This window comes from Athene cunicularia, assembly GCF_003259725.1.
Source record: "Athene cunicularia isolate RWA chromosome 5 unlocalized genomic scaffold, athCun1 chr5_part1, whole genome shotgun sequence".
NCBI lineage: Eukaryota > Metazoa > Chordata > Aves > Strigiformes > Strigidae > Athene > Athene cunicularia.
The window spans coordinates 39,209,712-39,224,399 of record NW_020799101.1 but is presented as its reverse complement, the minus strand read 5'-3'; the positions used below and the strand labels follow the sequence as shown (position 1 = coordinate 39,224,399).

The 14,688-nt window shown below is 36.8% G+C and overlaps 1 protein-coding gene across 2 annotated transcripts in view; it reads right to left on the bottom strand.

The window, feature by feature from the left end:
• Window positions 1-2,850: 2,850 nt before the first annotated feature.
• The window catches only part of RBM25 (RNA binding motif protein 25), a 33,655-nt gene continuing 21,817 nt past the window's right edge, over window positions 2,851-14,688 (bottom strand). For both annotated transcript variants that reach the window (XM_026849374.1, XM_026849376.1), the window contains 10 exons: window positions 13,560-13,840; window positions 12,470-12,686; window positions 12,066-12,155; window positions 10,386-10,459; window positions 9,498-9,648; window positions 8,823-9,147; window positions 7,506-7,780; window positions 6,974-7,072; window positions 5,666-5,713; window positions 2,851-4,573 (listed from right to left, as the gene is read on the bottom strand). In XM_026849374.1, coding sequence (XP_026705175.1) covers window positions 4,481-4,573; window positions 5,666-5,713; window positions 6,974-7,072; window positions 7,506-7,780; window positions 8,823-9,147; window positions 9,498-9,648; window positions 10,386-10,459; window positions 12,066-12,155; window positions 12,470-12,686; window positions 13,560-13,840 — 1,653 coding nt within the window. In that variant the 3' untranslated portion in view covers window positions 2,851-4,480. The remainder of the gene's footprint in view (window positions 4,574-5,665; window positions 5,714-6,973; window positions 7,073-7,505; window positions 7,781-8,822; window positions 9,148-9,497; window positions 9,649-10,385; window positions 10,460-12,065; window positions 12,156-12,469; window positions 12,687-13,559; window positions 13,841-14,688) is intronic.

Below are 14,688 nucleotides of genomic sequence, written 5' to 3'. Positions count from 1 at the left end.
GATCAACGGCCACAGCGGCGGCTGTGCGGGCCTTGGGGCAGCCCGGGCCCGGCCCCAGGCCCCAGGAGCTGCTGGAGGAGCGGGCCGAGAGGCGGCCCCGCAGCGAAAGCGCCAAGTAACCGCCCAAGGGCCAGGTTAGCACCAGGCGGGCTGGGGCTCCCGGAACTTCAGCCAGGACGCGGCGTGCAGGGGAAAGGGGCGTTACCAGGGAAAGAGGGGGAGTAGGAGAAAATACACTTCGTGGTTGTTTTGAATTCAAATTGTAATTTATAAACTAGCAATCCTGTTTTAAAATGGCCCCACAGCAAAGCATTACGAAAATAACTGGAAGGGATTTTTGCGTTTTAAAATAAAAATATTAAAACTTAAGCGGCATCTTTTCGGGAAGCTTCAAGTGGATCTGCAGCTCATTTGCAGAAGAAACAACAGCAATTTCAAACTTGAAACTTACCTTGCTATCCATGGTATTTGAAGAACGATCCAGAAGGCATTTTTGAAAGTGCATAACCTAACTGGGCTTCTAGTGTATAGGAAATTCAGTGATACATGTAATCATTCTAAAGATTACGACAGTATAATCTGAGGGACCTTGCCATTCTTTATGTTTGAAACAGACGTTGTATTTTACTATTCAACTACACTCCAGGAAGAGCTATGGGAAAACAAAGCAGCACAGAAGCATCACACGTAGAAATTAGGTTTTACATAAGCATTTTGACACAAATACTGAGTTTCAGTAGGTAGTATGCATAAAGTGCATTTTAAAACAAGCCATTTTTAGACTGAAAGTGCTGCCTAAGCATTAACCAAATAAAACTGTTAAGAGGGGAACCAAACCAAAAACCCAACATGGACATACAGCTGTACCAGACTATTCTCTATTTATTACTGATGTCAGTTTGATCTATTATGAAATGCCTGTTAACAAGTTTACACTGCTCACACTGCATGGCTGTGTACTGATTTATAAGTCTGCATGTACCACATCCAATGCTACTACACAGGAAAATGTACAGAACATGAAAAATTGTGACCCTATTGTAACATAAAAGCCAAAAGCTTCCAGTTCTCAGTGTATCCACTGTCTAAACTACTACTCCTGCAGGCAGCTATCTAGCTACTCCATATAGTGAAAGCATGAAAGGTCTAATACTTCCCTCTCAGTAATAGGAAAGTATTACTAGTAAGAAATATGAATTCAGTAAGAAACTAAACATTGTTTGGGGCCTTCCCCTTGACCACATTTAGGGCCACAGTGATCTAGCTAGATGGTTATTTTTAGTGCAGGCTCCTGCTTAAGAAGAGAAGGGAGGAAGAAAACACCCAGAATTAGAAAGACCAAATCAGCATGTGAACAGGTTAAATATTCTAAGAACAAAAAAAGTCTTCTATCAAATTAATGGGAACATAAGAAAATTTATCATTCTTGGTAATGGATCTTACTTGTTCATGGTTTCCCATTTCTTTTCAGTGAGTATTAATGAAAACAATACTATGTATTTTGTACTCACATACTCCAAATTACACTGAATGGCAGTTACACAGAATCATTACCAGGAGACTAAGGGCAAATTAGGTTAATGTGTAAAGCCTCATGCCACAGTAAAGTCCAGATCACTGACTAGTATATCCAGTTCTGTTGTATAAATATTGGTATTTTTCCCCCTCTATGCACTATGTGTAATTTTGAAGTACCTTTCCATCACAGAATGGATCATACTATGGTATGCTGCACTGAATAGCCAGTGGCAACATACATACTTTGCTAATGGATCTCCTTGGTATACTCTGAATCTGTGCATTCACTAATGTAACTCACAGTGTGTATTAAATCACATATTCAGACAGTAAAGTGTTGTAGCGTTGGCAAAAAAGTCTTTTACTACCCCAGATTTTCCAAGTTTATCTTGAAATCATTCTGCATGTTGAAAGGAAAAGTTAATGATGGAAGGTTACTTTTTATATTAAGAACCCCTCAGCAGTACGTAATTTGTGTTCTACCCCCCAGCATCACAGACACAAAACATATTGTTAATCACTGAGAATTAGTAACACTAATCTGAGTAAGAGGTAAACACTAGAAGTGACTTTATAAAGCAACATTTTGCATTCTGAAAGAGGAAAAATTGCCAAAGAACTTGCATAAGCCAAGCCAGAGATGCTATAATGAACATTCCTTCCTCCTTTCACTACTGAAAAAAACCTCAACTTCAACAAAATTTTTTAATACATCACAGCTGCTTCCAAATACTTATTTACCTGGATATTTAACACTCCATCTTAAATTTTAGTTGTCTTCCTCACCCAGATGCCTTCAGTCTCCTTAGGAAAGGAGGAATACAAGCTTATGTCCAATGTATAAATAATAAGATGAATATAGAGCTTTAGTTTTAAGGCAGAAGAAAAAAAGATGAAGTTTCACAACTTGAGCTTTCACTGAAGAATCTCAACAATGATGTTAGGCAATCTGTCACACAGTGGCATTACAATGCATTTGTCACATCTGGCTTTACTACTACCACTGACAGAAAGAGAATGCCATATTAACAGGACAAAAAGCACTCAAAGTTGACTCTCCCTCTTCTCTGTATTTACTGCAAACACAGCAAGTTGTGGATTTATTTAGGATTTGGAGAATTTTTGGTAAATGCTGATGCAAAATCATAGGGGAAGAATGGGGAAGTAATTTCTTAGGGTAACATCAAGTTGCAGAAGAAAGAGGAAGGCTTTAGCATAGAAGTATGTAAAACAATGTCATGCAAACTCAAGCATAACATAAAAATAACATCTGAGCATTACACTTAAAGTTAGAAAAATAATGTTTTGTGGTGTGTAGTATTACAGGAATGAGAAAGAACATACTGGGATCACATCTGTATTTGAAGGCTTCTAGTCACCTGACAAAGCAGGAGGTAGTTTTAAAAAAACCCCAACCCCTAATTTGGGAACACTTGTTGATTCAGAAAGCAGTGTTAAATATAATTAGCATGCTGCACAAGACTCCAGAAGAATGTCAGCCCTTAAATCAAATATATACATTTTTAATATCTGAAATATTTACATGGTGGAACCTTTACACGATCCCGTTTGTTAAGAACAGTGTTTTCAAGTGTCCTCTCCAGATACAAAGAACTAGTAACTCAAGGTCACAGTTATGTTTTCTGAATAGGTCAACCTGTATCCTTCAGTTAAATACAATATAGAGATACTGGAACACCTTTACTTAAATTGTTTGCTATTAAGAATTGTGTTTAAAAATTAAAAATGTTTTTGAGACAGTTTGCTCCCTGGAACACAGTCCTCCTGCAGTCAAAACAGTTTATAGCACATTATCGATTTGTCTTCTTACCCAGGTATGAGATAAAAAATGCAGTTTACAGTACATCTCATCATTTATACCATATCAGCCTATTTATAAAAACCCATACAAACAAGGCAGGAAAATATCACCCTATTTTTGTGGACAATAAACTGCTTACAGTAGAAAACAAAAGTAGGGGCTAGTTTAACAATATGGATAAAAACAAGACTTCTGCTTTGTTTGAAATCTTACAGTTTAGTTTTTGTCAATTCTATGGTCAGTTACATCCAAACAGGTATTTTTTTTCTAAATACTAAAAAAAGTTTTTAAAAATAATTTCTTTTAAAAAAAATGCATCTGATTATTTTGAAGACAGAAGGGATAGTAGGGAAGGGCTAAAGTGAAATTGAGCAGAAGATACCCTAGGTTTTTATTTTTAAAAAAATTACTGAATCGAAGTCCTGCTCTTGTTTTAACTGAGCAAAGAATTAAAAAATTCCTGCAATTTGCACTTTCTAGGAAAGAAGCAGAGCATTTGCAAGAGAAGTTCCCAGCTTCATTAGTAATTCTAAATGGGCAACAATGTACCAAGACTACTGCTGGTTCACATCAGAATGAAAAATCTGAGGGAACTCCCTTTCCAGAGTCAGATGAGGGCACCAAATAACACAAAGCTGTTCTATGAAAGCAGCTCAAGCCACTTGTTTTTAAATTGTATTCTGATCATTCCTTAAATAAAAAGGAGGGAGAGTATGCAAAAAACAAAAAGCACTGATAAATTTGCAGTAAAACATTTAGTCTTCATCTGTAATTGATATAGTTCCACATTAAGTGCAAATGTTTTGCAAAACAGGGGCTTTTTTTTTTTTCCTTAGTATTTACAAGAATCAGAGTAACATAACAAAGTTACCAGAGAGTGTGTACAGTAGCTGCAGCTTATAAAACATACCGGTAATTGTACCTTGTGAATTATAAAGAGAACCAATGCAGGATTCAGATAACTAACTGAGAAGGGTAAAGGGGGCCTCAGAGCAGAGGACAAAAAAAATTCACATTTTCTACATAAAAAAATACAGGTCTCAAATCTCTGAGAACAGAGAAAATTCGAAGTCTTTGAGTGATGGGGGAAAAAAAAACCCAACAAAATTGAAATGGAACCCTAGAAGCAAGGAGAGTGCTTTACTTCACTAGACCAATCTTCTTCGCTTCTGTCTCGTATATCAACAACCTCCACATTTTGACTATGAAAACTTCAGCTTCTTCATCTAGTACCTGTAGGAAATACACATTTTATAGATTATTTTTTAGGTTAGGCATTCCAGCTATAAAGACTAATTCTAGATACATCAGAACCACAAAGTGGAGGTAGTGAAATCCAAGTTAAGCCTTTGAGGGAGGCACTGGATAAAACTTAAGTGAATTTGTCCATTCTGCATTTATCACCTGACTTGACTAGGCTCTGATTATATACTTGCATAATGCAGCTGTTGAGCACTAAGGCTATCAATATCCTAGTCCCCAAAAGTGGCTTGGGAAGAGGCAGAGAAATGGCAAGCTTGGGAAGAATGTGAGAACAAACACATGTGGTACTTAGTTCTCTCCTAGTCTCTGCTCATTTTCAGCATGGAACTTCTTTGGATATTTACTAAATAGTCTCTGAGTGCATTTCTCTTCCTTGAACTTATTATCCAGGCTTTTAATGAATCCATGCAAACTTTTAGCATGCACAACATCTCTTAGGAAGTTCCCCAAGTCACCTACTAGTCACACCAAGAAAAACCTACTAATTTCCACTATAAATCTGGCTCCTCCCAACTTTGCCTTCAAGTTTCCTTATTGGAAGAGAGTCAATAATCAGTTTTAATTCACCTTTCAGTGTATGAAAACATAGTGAAACATTATTTCATAAAATTTCTCTTTTCCAATACCAGGCAAAAAAGAGCTTTTACTCTTCTAGAGAAAATTATGCTTTGCTCATCAATTAAACAGACCCATTAAAGCACTAATTATAAGAATCTAGTTACAAGCATAAGAAGGGATAAAAGTTTATATTTCTGATGCAGTTCTGTTATTGTTGATTCTTACCTCTACTATGAGGGACAGAATCTTTGTTCCAAATTTCTGAATACTGAGAAATTCTGAACAGGGATCAGTAGTTTCTACCTAGATGCTCTAACTGCAGCATCATGCCTGTGCTAGCATGATCTGTTTAATCAAAACAGGTTTCATATCTAATGCATGTTTTCTATATATATATTCTATGAATGCCAAATATTTCTGTTATGGACTCCTACTATTTCTCAGAATTGACTATTAGCTTCAGTATAATGTAGAAGGTGTATCAGTTACACAATTTCTGCTTACCATGGCAACATCATCCAATATGCTCTGTGGTGAGCTGTGAGCCATAACCTGAAAGAAACAAATGTTTTTAGACTGAAAACTTGAAGTAAACCATATAAACATATTTGGACAAAACCCAGTTACTTCTCAACAATTTGCAATGTTTTGCACATGCAAAAAGTATTTGCAGTTCATTAGTTCCCAGTATTAGCCAGGGCAATAATTAGTATTAAACTACATGAGATTCCATCGTAGTGAGTGTGGTTTACGGCTAGTTACTGAGGAACAGATTCCAGGAAGCTCCAGAGATTCAACAGGTCTTGTATTTGCTGGTTATTTTTGCATCTCCAATTAAGCTCTCCTAATTTAAGGAATAAGGTCCCCCTTCCTTCAACAATGAATTCCTAATGGAAGACAAAGGCAAAATTCTTCCTGTATCACTCTTCATAAATGAATTTTCTATGTGCCTGTTTAAGTTTCCAATTCTTTTCAGGACCAGAAAATGCCATTTAAAAAAAAAATATATATAATTTAAACTTAACAAATATTCAACTTCTGTTTTTCAACCTGTGCCACAAAACTATCACTTGCTTTGCTTCTCCTACAGTAGCCCTAAACGATAAAATGAGAATAGCCGTTATGAATGCAAGTACCATGAAAGCTAAAAAGTTTTTGAAATTCCCTATTGATGAAAAGCCATAGAGTTGTCATGACAGATTTAAAAAGGCAAGTTATTAGAATTTAGTTTTTAAGATGGAAGAAGCTACAAAGAGTTTAAAGAAGTCATGCAACAGCTAAAAGGTACAGCATTAGAAGTCATTCTGCTAACTCTAAAACCTTAGTATCTGCTTACCACTAAAGAAACAACAACATCTAAAAATCTTCTTAAGAAGTTAATCTAGTTAATCCAAAGACATACGTAAAAATCAAGCTACTGGCTTTTTTTCCTGAAATCACACAAATCCTGTTTTTCAATTAAAATTGTTAATGGCCAATGAGATATTAACTCTGAAATCTAACGATAAAACTATCAGATAAAACAGCTGCTCTTCCAACTGCTCATTTCTTTATCCAGTTCCGCATGTTTATCTAACAGATAACAGAGAGCATCTACCATGCACATATTGTGCATAAGCATGAAAGGAAGTAACTTGTAAAACATCAGAATACATATTGATTCCAAGTACACCAGCTGTCTCGGATGATCAATATAACAGATTACAGAGAAGCTAAGAACAGACTGCCTTCAAATACAGATACTGCAGTCATTGCTGCAGCTTAGATAGGGATCAAAACCCAGACTTCACAAAGGAAGCAGAAGATATTAACCTTAGAACAAACAAAGTCAACTAGCGTGGCTTCTTCTTCACCAATATATTCTATTATTTTCTTGTTGATCCATGGTCTAATTCGACGTTCCATTAGTGTCTAGAAAAAGAAAAAAAAAACCCACCATAATTTCCATAAATTTTACTGTCTTGAAACAATACTGCCAGATAGGCAGCTAGAAGACCCAAACAACTATTTCGCAGAAGATACATTTTGCTATCAATGAGATACCCCTTAGCGATTTGGCAACTCCAAGTATTTCTGACAGCCATTCCAATGTGTTTCTAAAGGATCTTTTTTTCCCCCTTCCATACAACTGCTAAACAATTCGTAGCAACAATTCAGGAGAGATCAAACAAAAATAAGACGCATACTTCAGAATAAGTACTAGATATGGACAAGGAATACAGTACTCGGGTTTGATTCCGTTTGACGATGATGCTCCAATTCACGGAGGTTCCAGGAACATTGTTTTTCTATTCTACTAGAAAAATCATGTTTTTCTGTGAATGGTTAAAAGAAATCAACTTACTGAATCCACAATTGACCAATCAAGAGGATAAGCAAAGAGCTCTGGTTTCGCTGTGGGAATCTTCTCAATGAGACTCTTAATATGTTTGCGTTTTTCTTCTGTATTGACACTGCCTTTGATATTGCTTTTATCTTCTTCTCCATAATCCAGGGGAACAAGTTTCCTTTTCCGGGGCACATCATCACTGTCTTCGTCATCAAATTTATTGAAAACACTATCCACTGCAAGCTTCTTCCTTTTTACAGCATTGGGCTGATTAGGACTATTGCAGGCACCTACAACCCAAAAGGCAGAATAACATACTCATAAACAGCAACGGAAACTAGTTTGCTCTTCACATGTTTCTTGAGGAGTACCAGTCTGTATGTTACATAAGTGTCTGTGAATGCCTAGCATCAGTGTTTTAATCTCTCAAACTCTGTTATAAAAATGGCTAAAGAGGTGAAGATCTCAGAGTTTGTTCAAGATTTTTAAAAAATAGACTTTTCTTCCTCTGCCCTGAAACCAGTTAGCACCCTTGCTGAAGGAGGACTATAACATGAGTTCATACCTTAGCAGAGGCAGAGCACAGGAGTGAAAGGCTGCAGTGAATCTAGTTGTAGAAAAAGCATTATTCAGTTAGTCTAATACCATACAGCCTTTCTTCATACAAAATCTAACACAGTGTGAGTTCAAACTGCAGCCCCAGTATAATTTAATCAAAATAGTAAATAACAAATGCACAAACCTTCTGGAATACAAATACCCTTAGTGCTGCTGCTCAGAAAAGAGGTGTTTTTTTTTTAAAAACACCATGAAATAAGTACTGAGGATCTCTACACTCATGTTCCATTCACAATTGTCATCAATTCATTGTGTTATTCTAAGAGGAAGAAAAAAAAATTCTAATTTTCAGTTTTCCTCTTTTAAAATAGTCTTTGTAAATAAACCTAAGAACTATCTACGGCTTAAATTTAACATATACTTACATCAATGAAAAGTAGCAGTGAGCTTTAAAAGAGATATTTAGAGATCTGTTAAGGTGAAAAAAGCATGTGGAAATAACTAATTCCAGCTCAGAGCATTCCTAAAAAAATTAAGCCTTGAGGATGCCAAACCTTCTGTCCCTTTTTCCCCCCTCCATATTTTGGAAGAAGAGAGATCTACAAAAAAAATTTATCATCTGGATAGGAGAAATCAAGCACAGCATCTGGATAACAAGTGCTTGACATAAGTATGTCAAAACATACAATATATTTGGTAAACTGCATGGCTACTCAGCTTGGCATTTTTTCATCTCATCCCATATGGAACATTAAAAAGAAAATGTAAACTTGCCCAATTTGAGGCTAAGTCCTATTTTGGGCCGATGCTCCTCCGGCTGCTGTTGATCAGGTGAATTTTCATGAGGGATAATAATGCCACAGGGAGATTCATCACCGGGTGTGTTAGGAGTTGCATTTCCACTAGCAGAAGAAACAGATGGGGCAGAACTGATGGGTCGTAAAGTTGGTTTAAGGCAGGGCTTTTGTTCAGGCTCCTCCTCCTCTTCCTCTGGCTCTTCTCTTTTTTCCTCTTTTTCTGCCTTTTCTTCCTCTTCCTCCTCAGACTCTGGCTCTTGTTTTATTTGTGGCTGCCTACGCCGCTCAGCCTCCTGCTCCATCTACATGAAACAGGCAATTAGCAAAAAAGAAGCTTTTACAAAACCAGCACTGTTTGAAAAGAATATAAAGATCCTCTATTTCCTAAAGAAGTGTCTTAGTCAAGAATAAATACATGAAACTACTGCCATTATAATCAGAAATACCGATTAATTCAAATTAATTTTCAAACTCCATCCAAACATAAATCTGGAAAGTTACTTTGTCTCCAGTGTTCTTACCCTGTATCTGGACTTCTTTTTAAGAAAAAGTCAACAGAGCAAATATTAACTATCAAATCTCTTACACAGTTTTGCTCAGTACCACCAGAATACCAAAGGCTCTTTTTCCTGTCAGACCAAGAGCTACTTACCCTCTGGAGTTCTGCGTCTGGATCTGGGTGTCCTTCTGCCAGAAGGCGCTGCCTAATTTCTTCTAATTCTTCCTTCTCCCTTTTCCTATCCCGTTCATCTGCTTCCATCTCTTTCTCCCTGTCCCGTAGCCTCTTCTGAAGAGCACTACCCCTATAAAACATATGGATTTTGTACTTCAAAAGAATGTTCCAATGAGAACCTTGTACCACAATACAAGAGATACCTGATACAGATCAGATATCTTCCACTAAATGAAAATAAAATTTGTAAGAGCATCTGGTGTCCTCTAGTTTTGTAACAGAAGAATCTAAGATATCAGTTCTCAACCTTACTATACAGAATCTTCATCATGACATTAAAAAAAACCCATAGACAACGTGACTGCCAATCTTTTTAGAAAAAGAATAAAATTATTTCATAGGTTTTTACTTGACAAAACCCAGTTTTGCTAAACTAGTTTGATGCAAATTTTAATTAGTCTCATGCTGAAGGATCTTCCCCATCCTTTACAGAGTTAACAAGCTCGTTCTTCGTACAATTTAGAGCTTCCTTGTAGTGAATTGTTTAGAGGCATGCTTGATCCCTTCTCCCTGCCTCCACCACCTTATTTTGGCATTACACTGACATCTGCTCCACCTCACCCACAAGATAAGTGATAGGAAGGAGAAGCTACTCCCAAGTATTAAACAAGTAGCAGTAAGGAGTTTCCCTTTTCCCTCTTGCACTTACTTATCAAGTGACACCAAAATAATTTAGGTAATTATATAACCCTCACATCGATACATAGTCGGTCAAAGAAACTCCATCAGCCTCTGCCAACAAACCCCACAATCATGTTAAAAAGAACAATGACGATTTTATTGTTAGGAATCAATACAAAGACATACCTGTAATATTTTGGATCATCTCTGTCATCATCATAATCTTCTAAGAATTCTTTTAACCGTTTGGCTTCTTTTGCCTGCAAGAAATTGAAATGTAAGTGATGTTATGATTTCTGGTTTTCTTTCCAGTAGTTTAAAATTTAGTAATATTATTAGGAAGTTAATTTTCTACCGTGCTTCAAACTGAAAATATGGAGTTTTCTAGACAGAAATTAGTAAGGTTTTGGAATTGTATCAACTTCCAGGGATCTGTCACATGTTCAACACCAGATACTACATCCATTAGGTCCACTGGGATCACGTCTCTGATTTGCAGCCTACTGTTCCATTATTAGCATTTCAAAGTGTTTTTAAATGTTACACACACTTTTTTTTTTTTTTCTCCTTACATCACAAAAGAAGAGGACCAAAGTTCCTGTTCTTCAAATCTATAAGTCTGGTACTGGATATTTTAACATGGCAGCTTAAGCGTATTTTATCAGTACTGTTTTGTTTCAAGAGCTGTGCTTTTAAAAAAAGATTTAGAAACAAATTTACTGGATACTTCCAGGATAAGCACTCTCCTGCTGTGTTACTAATCCAAACCATGTGGCACCGTATTAATGCACAGGTCTAAAAACTGAAGGGGGTGAGGGTGATAAAGAGGACTAAAATGAAAAATTAAAAAAGAAAGCAGTTCTTTAACGAGAATATAAATTAGGACATTCTAACCTGTATCAAAACAGTATCTTTAAACCAATAGTAAGATACTTCTATGCTAATGACAAGAAACAAATTACGATTATGGTTGTAAATGCACCATGAAATAACATTGCTCTCTATAACTGTCATCCATAGCCAGCATTCAGGATCATGAATAGAAAATATCCTTGATTTAAATATCTTTTTTCCCCCTCAAGCATTTAGAGAAAATTAGATTTCACATAAACAATGTATTTTCTAATTATCTTCCCTTTTTTTTTTTTTCCCCTCTTTTTTCTTTTTTTTCTTTTCTCTTTCCTGCATCTCTTTGCATATTTTGCTTTGAAGCAATTCCCAATCCATCTCCTGTCTAAAACTCTCTAGCATCTTCTCTCCCTTCTCTGGGAGAATTATGAAGTGATCATAATTTAAAATAACTTTTTTAGACTTCAGCACAAATATATGACATTACAGAAGAATCTAATGTGTCTTTTCAGACAAAACTTCCAAGTGTTACATCGACAACTGTGATCATTTCACAACTAATGAACTAAATACACATTTACAAAGTGCTAGATATATTATAGAATATTATATTACATATTATAGGAGGTTCAGACACATGAGCAAGTTAGAGGTAAAAAGACTGGTCTAGTTCCACCTGTATGACATAGAACATATTGTAGATTTTGCTACAAATCTGACACAAATACAGGTAACAGATATAATAGTGCATGACCAAACCACAGTATTTTGCAACTGCCTACTACTTCTTTCGCCTTCACAAAACCAAGACACTAGGCTTTGTTTTCCAGACTCTCAATAGTACTCCCACTTATTAGACATCATCTATTTCAAGTCTATTAACTTTTTTTTCTTAAATAAAAACATACATGGTGTTTATACAAAATGAGAGCTCTACCACTATCCATAAAGAGAGCAGTAGAATGTTCCATTCTAAATGGGAACCAAAGAACAAGCAGGAAAAATTACAAGCCTTACCATTTCCCTCCTCCTTTCTTCTTCCCTTTCAGCCTCCTTTTCATATTCTCGACTCTTTTTCCGTTCCCTGATTTCCCAGTTCTTAAGACGCTACAACAGAAGAAAAAAACACATACTCCAATCTCAGGAACGTTAAGAACAGTGCTACTACTCTGAAGTTAGTTTGGATTATTGTTTAAAATTAAGTGCGTTAAAATTAAGCTAATTACTTGTTTATAATTTAAAACATCGGAATAAGAAGTCCAAAGTTGTTCTGACAGTGACTTACATATTCTGCTCCAACTGATGTAGGGAAAGGATTAAGAAAATGAGAGGGAGAAGGAATGATGTATTATAGTAGAAGACTTATTATCACCCCTCAGAAACAATTTTCTCCTTAAGGAACCCTAGAAATCCCAACCAACCTCTTGATATGCAGCTTCTTTCTCCCGCAGTTTCCTCTCTAGTTTTCGGCGTTCATAGGCTTCTTCTTCATCTTCTTCTCGGTCTCTCTTCTTATCCTTCTCCCGTTCCCGTTCCCGCTCGCGTTCTCTTTCCCTCTCCCGCTCGCGTTCTCTTTCCCTCTCCCGCTCGCGTTCTCTTTCCCTCTCCCGCTCGCGCTCCCTGTCTCTGCTTTTTTCTCTGAAGGAAGGAAAAAGTCCAAAGTTAATTACAGAGGCTTCCTCTCCACTCAAATGATTTAACTTCAAATGCATAATGCAGTATTTATACCATCTTGCAAGTTATTCTTCTGCAATGGTACAAGATCATTAGCTAATCTAGCAATGGACATAAATCAATACGTCTAATGTATTCAAAACCCCATTTACCTAAAAATAGTTGTTTGAGTACTAAACATTATATAGTGGTATCTACGGAAGAAGCATGAGCACATAACAATTCTTATCACGCTGTGTTAGGAGCTCTCCATGTATAAATGAAAGCTAAAAGGCCCACAAATAAGGGTATACTTAAATTCTTCAAGCTTACATGGCTTACAGACATCATGAACTCTACTGACAAGATGATTTAAAGTGAAACAGCTCCTTTTTTCTATGATGAAGATGGAAAAAGCAGCAGCTAGAGGCCAACATGATTAGTCACAGTTTAAGACTGAAAGAGGAATCCCATTGCTTTTCCTTAAAAAAATCCACCCACCCAAACAAACAAAAACCCACAACAAAAAGGATACCACAGAAATAAGAGAACTTAAGTAGGAATAAAGCTACCCATGAAAAAGTAAGAGAGATTTGAGATAAAACCAGTATGCTTAAGTCATGGGTGGGTGGCTGCTTACTGCATATTGCAGTCCTTACATCCCTGTGCCGTGGAGGGAAGCAAGTATTCTTCCAATTTGTGCAAATACAACATTTTCTAAAATTTTTATTTCCTTTTTTACTCTGATCTTCCAAAAAGACCATTCTCTTTCGAATGGCAGCTGATCTGCTGAACTATACACACTTAGTAAACAGCACTAAGAAAAACTGAAAAAAATAGCAACTCAAGTCCATTTACCTTGATCTGCTGCGATCCTTGTTGCGATCTGAACTCCTTTCACGATCTCTGTCACGATCTCGGTCTCGTTCGCGGTCTCTGTCTCGGTCCTTAGTTCGGTCTCGATCCCTATCTCGCTCTCGTTCACGCTCCCGTTCCTTCTCCTTCTCTCGTTCACGCTCCCTCTCTCTTTCACGCTCCCTCCTTTCTCGTTCACGCTCCCGTTCCCTTTCTCTTTCTCTGCGTTCTTTTTCAATTTCCTGTCTTTCTTTCTCCTTTTTGCCTTTTTCCTCCTCCAGTTTCTAAAAACCAACAAGAGAACTTTCATAGTTAATTCTGTAGTTATAGGAACTGGATATTCCCGGCGCAACACACAAGGCTGGTAATGGAAATACCAAAACCGCCATTGATTTTAAAATATTAAATAGGGTTTGGTGGGTATTTTTTGGAACTCATAAGTATGAAATCAAAATGCAGCAATCACAAGACTAAGTTTCGTGCAAAAGCATAGATCTACACAGACCAGCAATCTCCAACCTTAGCAGAGTAGGGCTGGCCTCGTATTGTAAGCTGACTAAATTGCACATACACAGTGCACTGCCAGTCATGATTCAGGTGGGCCACAAATTCCACTGACCCTATAAACCGCTTGAGTACAAGCAAAGCAAACTTCTAGCTGATAGAATTCTGTTCAACTAGGAAAATATATTTCAATGGAATTCTTACTGGGACAGTGAGTTGTTTCCCAAAAAGTCTTGGCAGACCAAAACCGTCCTATATGAAAGCTTGGGTAAAGAAATTTATCCACTTACACGCGGTGCATGTGGTTAAACAGTGAAGAGAGCTGCACCCTTTCCCCTTTTCCCTCCCTAAAAAAGTTCTAACAATTCATTGGCAAGAACTGGGCTCTGCAGAATGGAATCCTTAATTTCCACCACTGCAAGATGGAGAGAGTTAAAAAAAGGTTGGAAATAGCTCTTTTGAAACACAGAAACTAAAGGGTTACCTGCTACAGTTTTACTAAAAATTGTACAAAATTGCCACTTTTTTTTCAATAAGAAACAGTTCCTATGACCAGAATTCCTATAAGACAATAGAAAATACATCAACAGAATGATAGATAAATCCATCCTTGGAAGCAATTGTTATG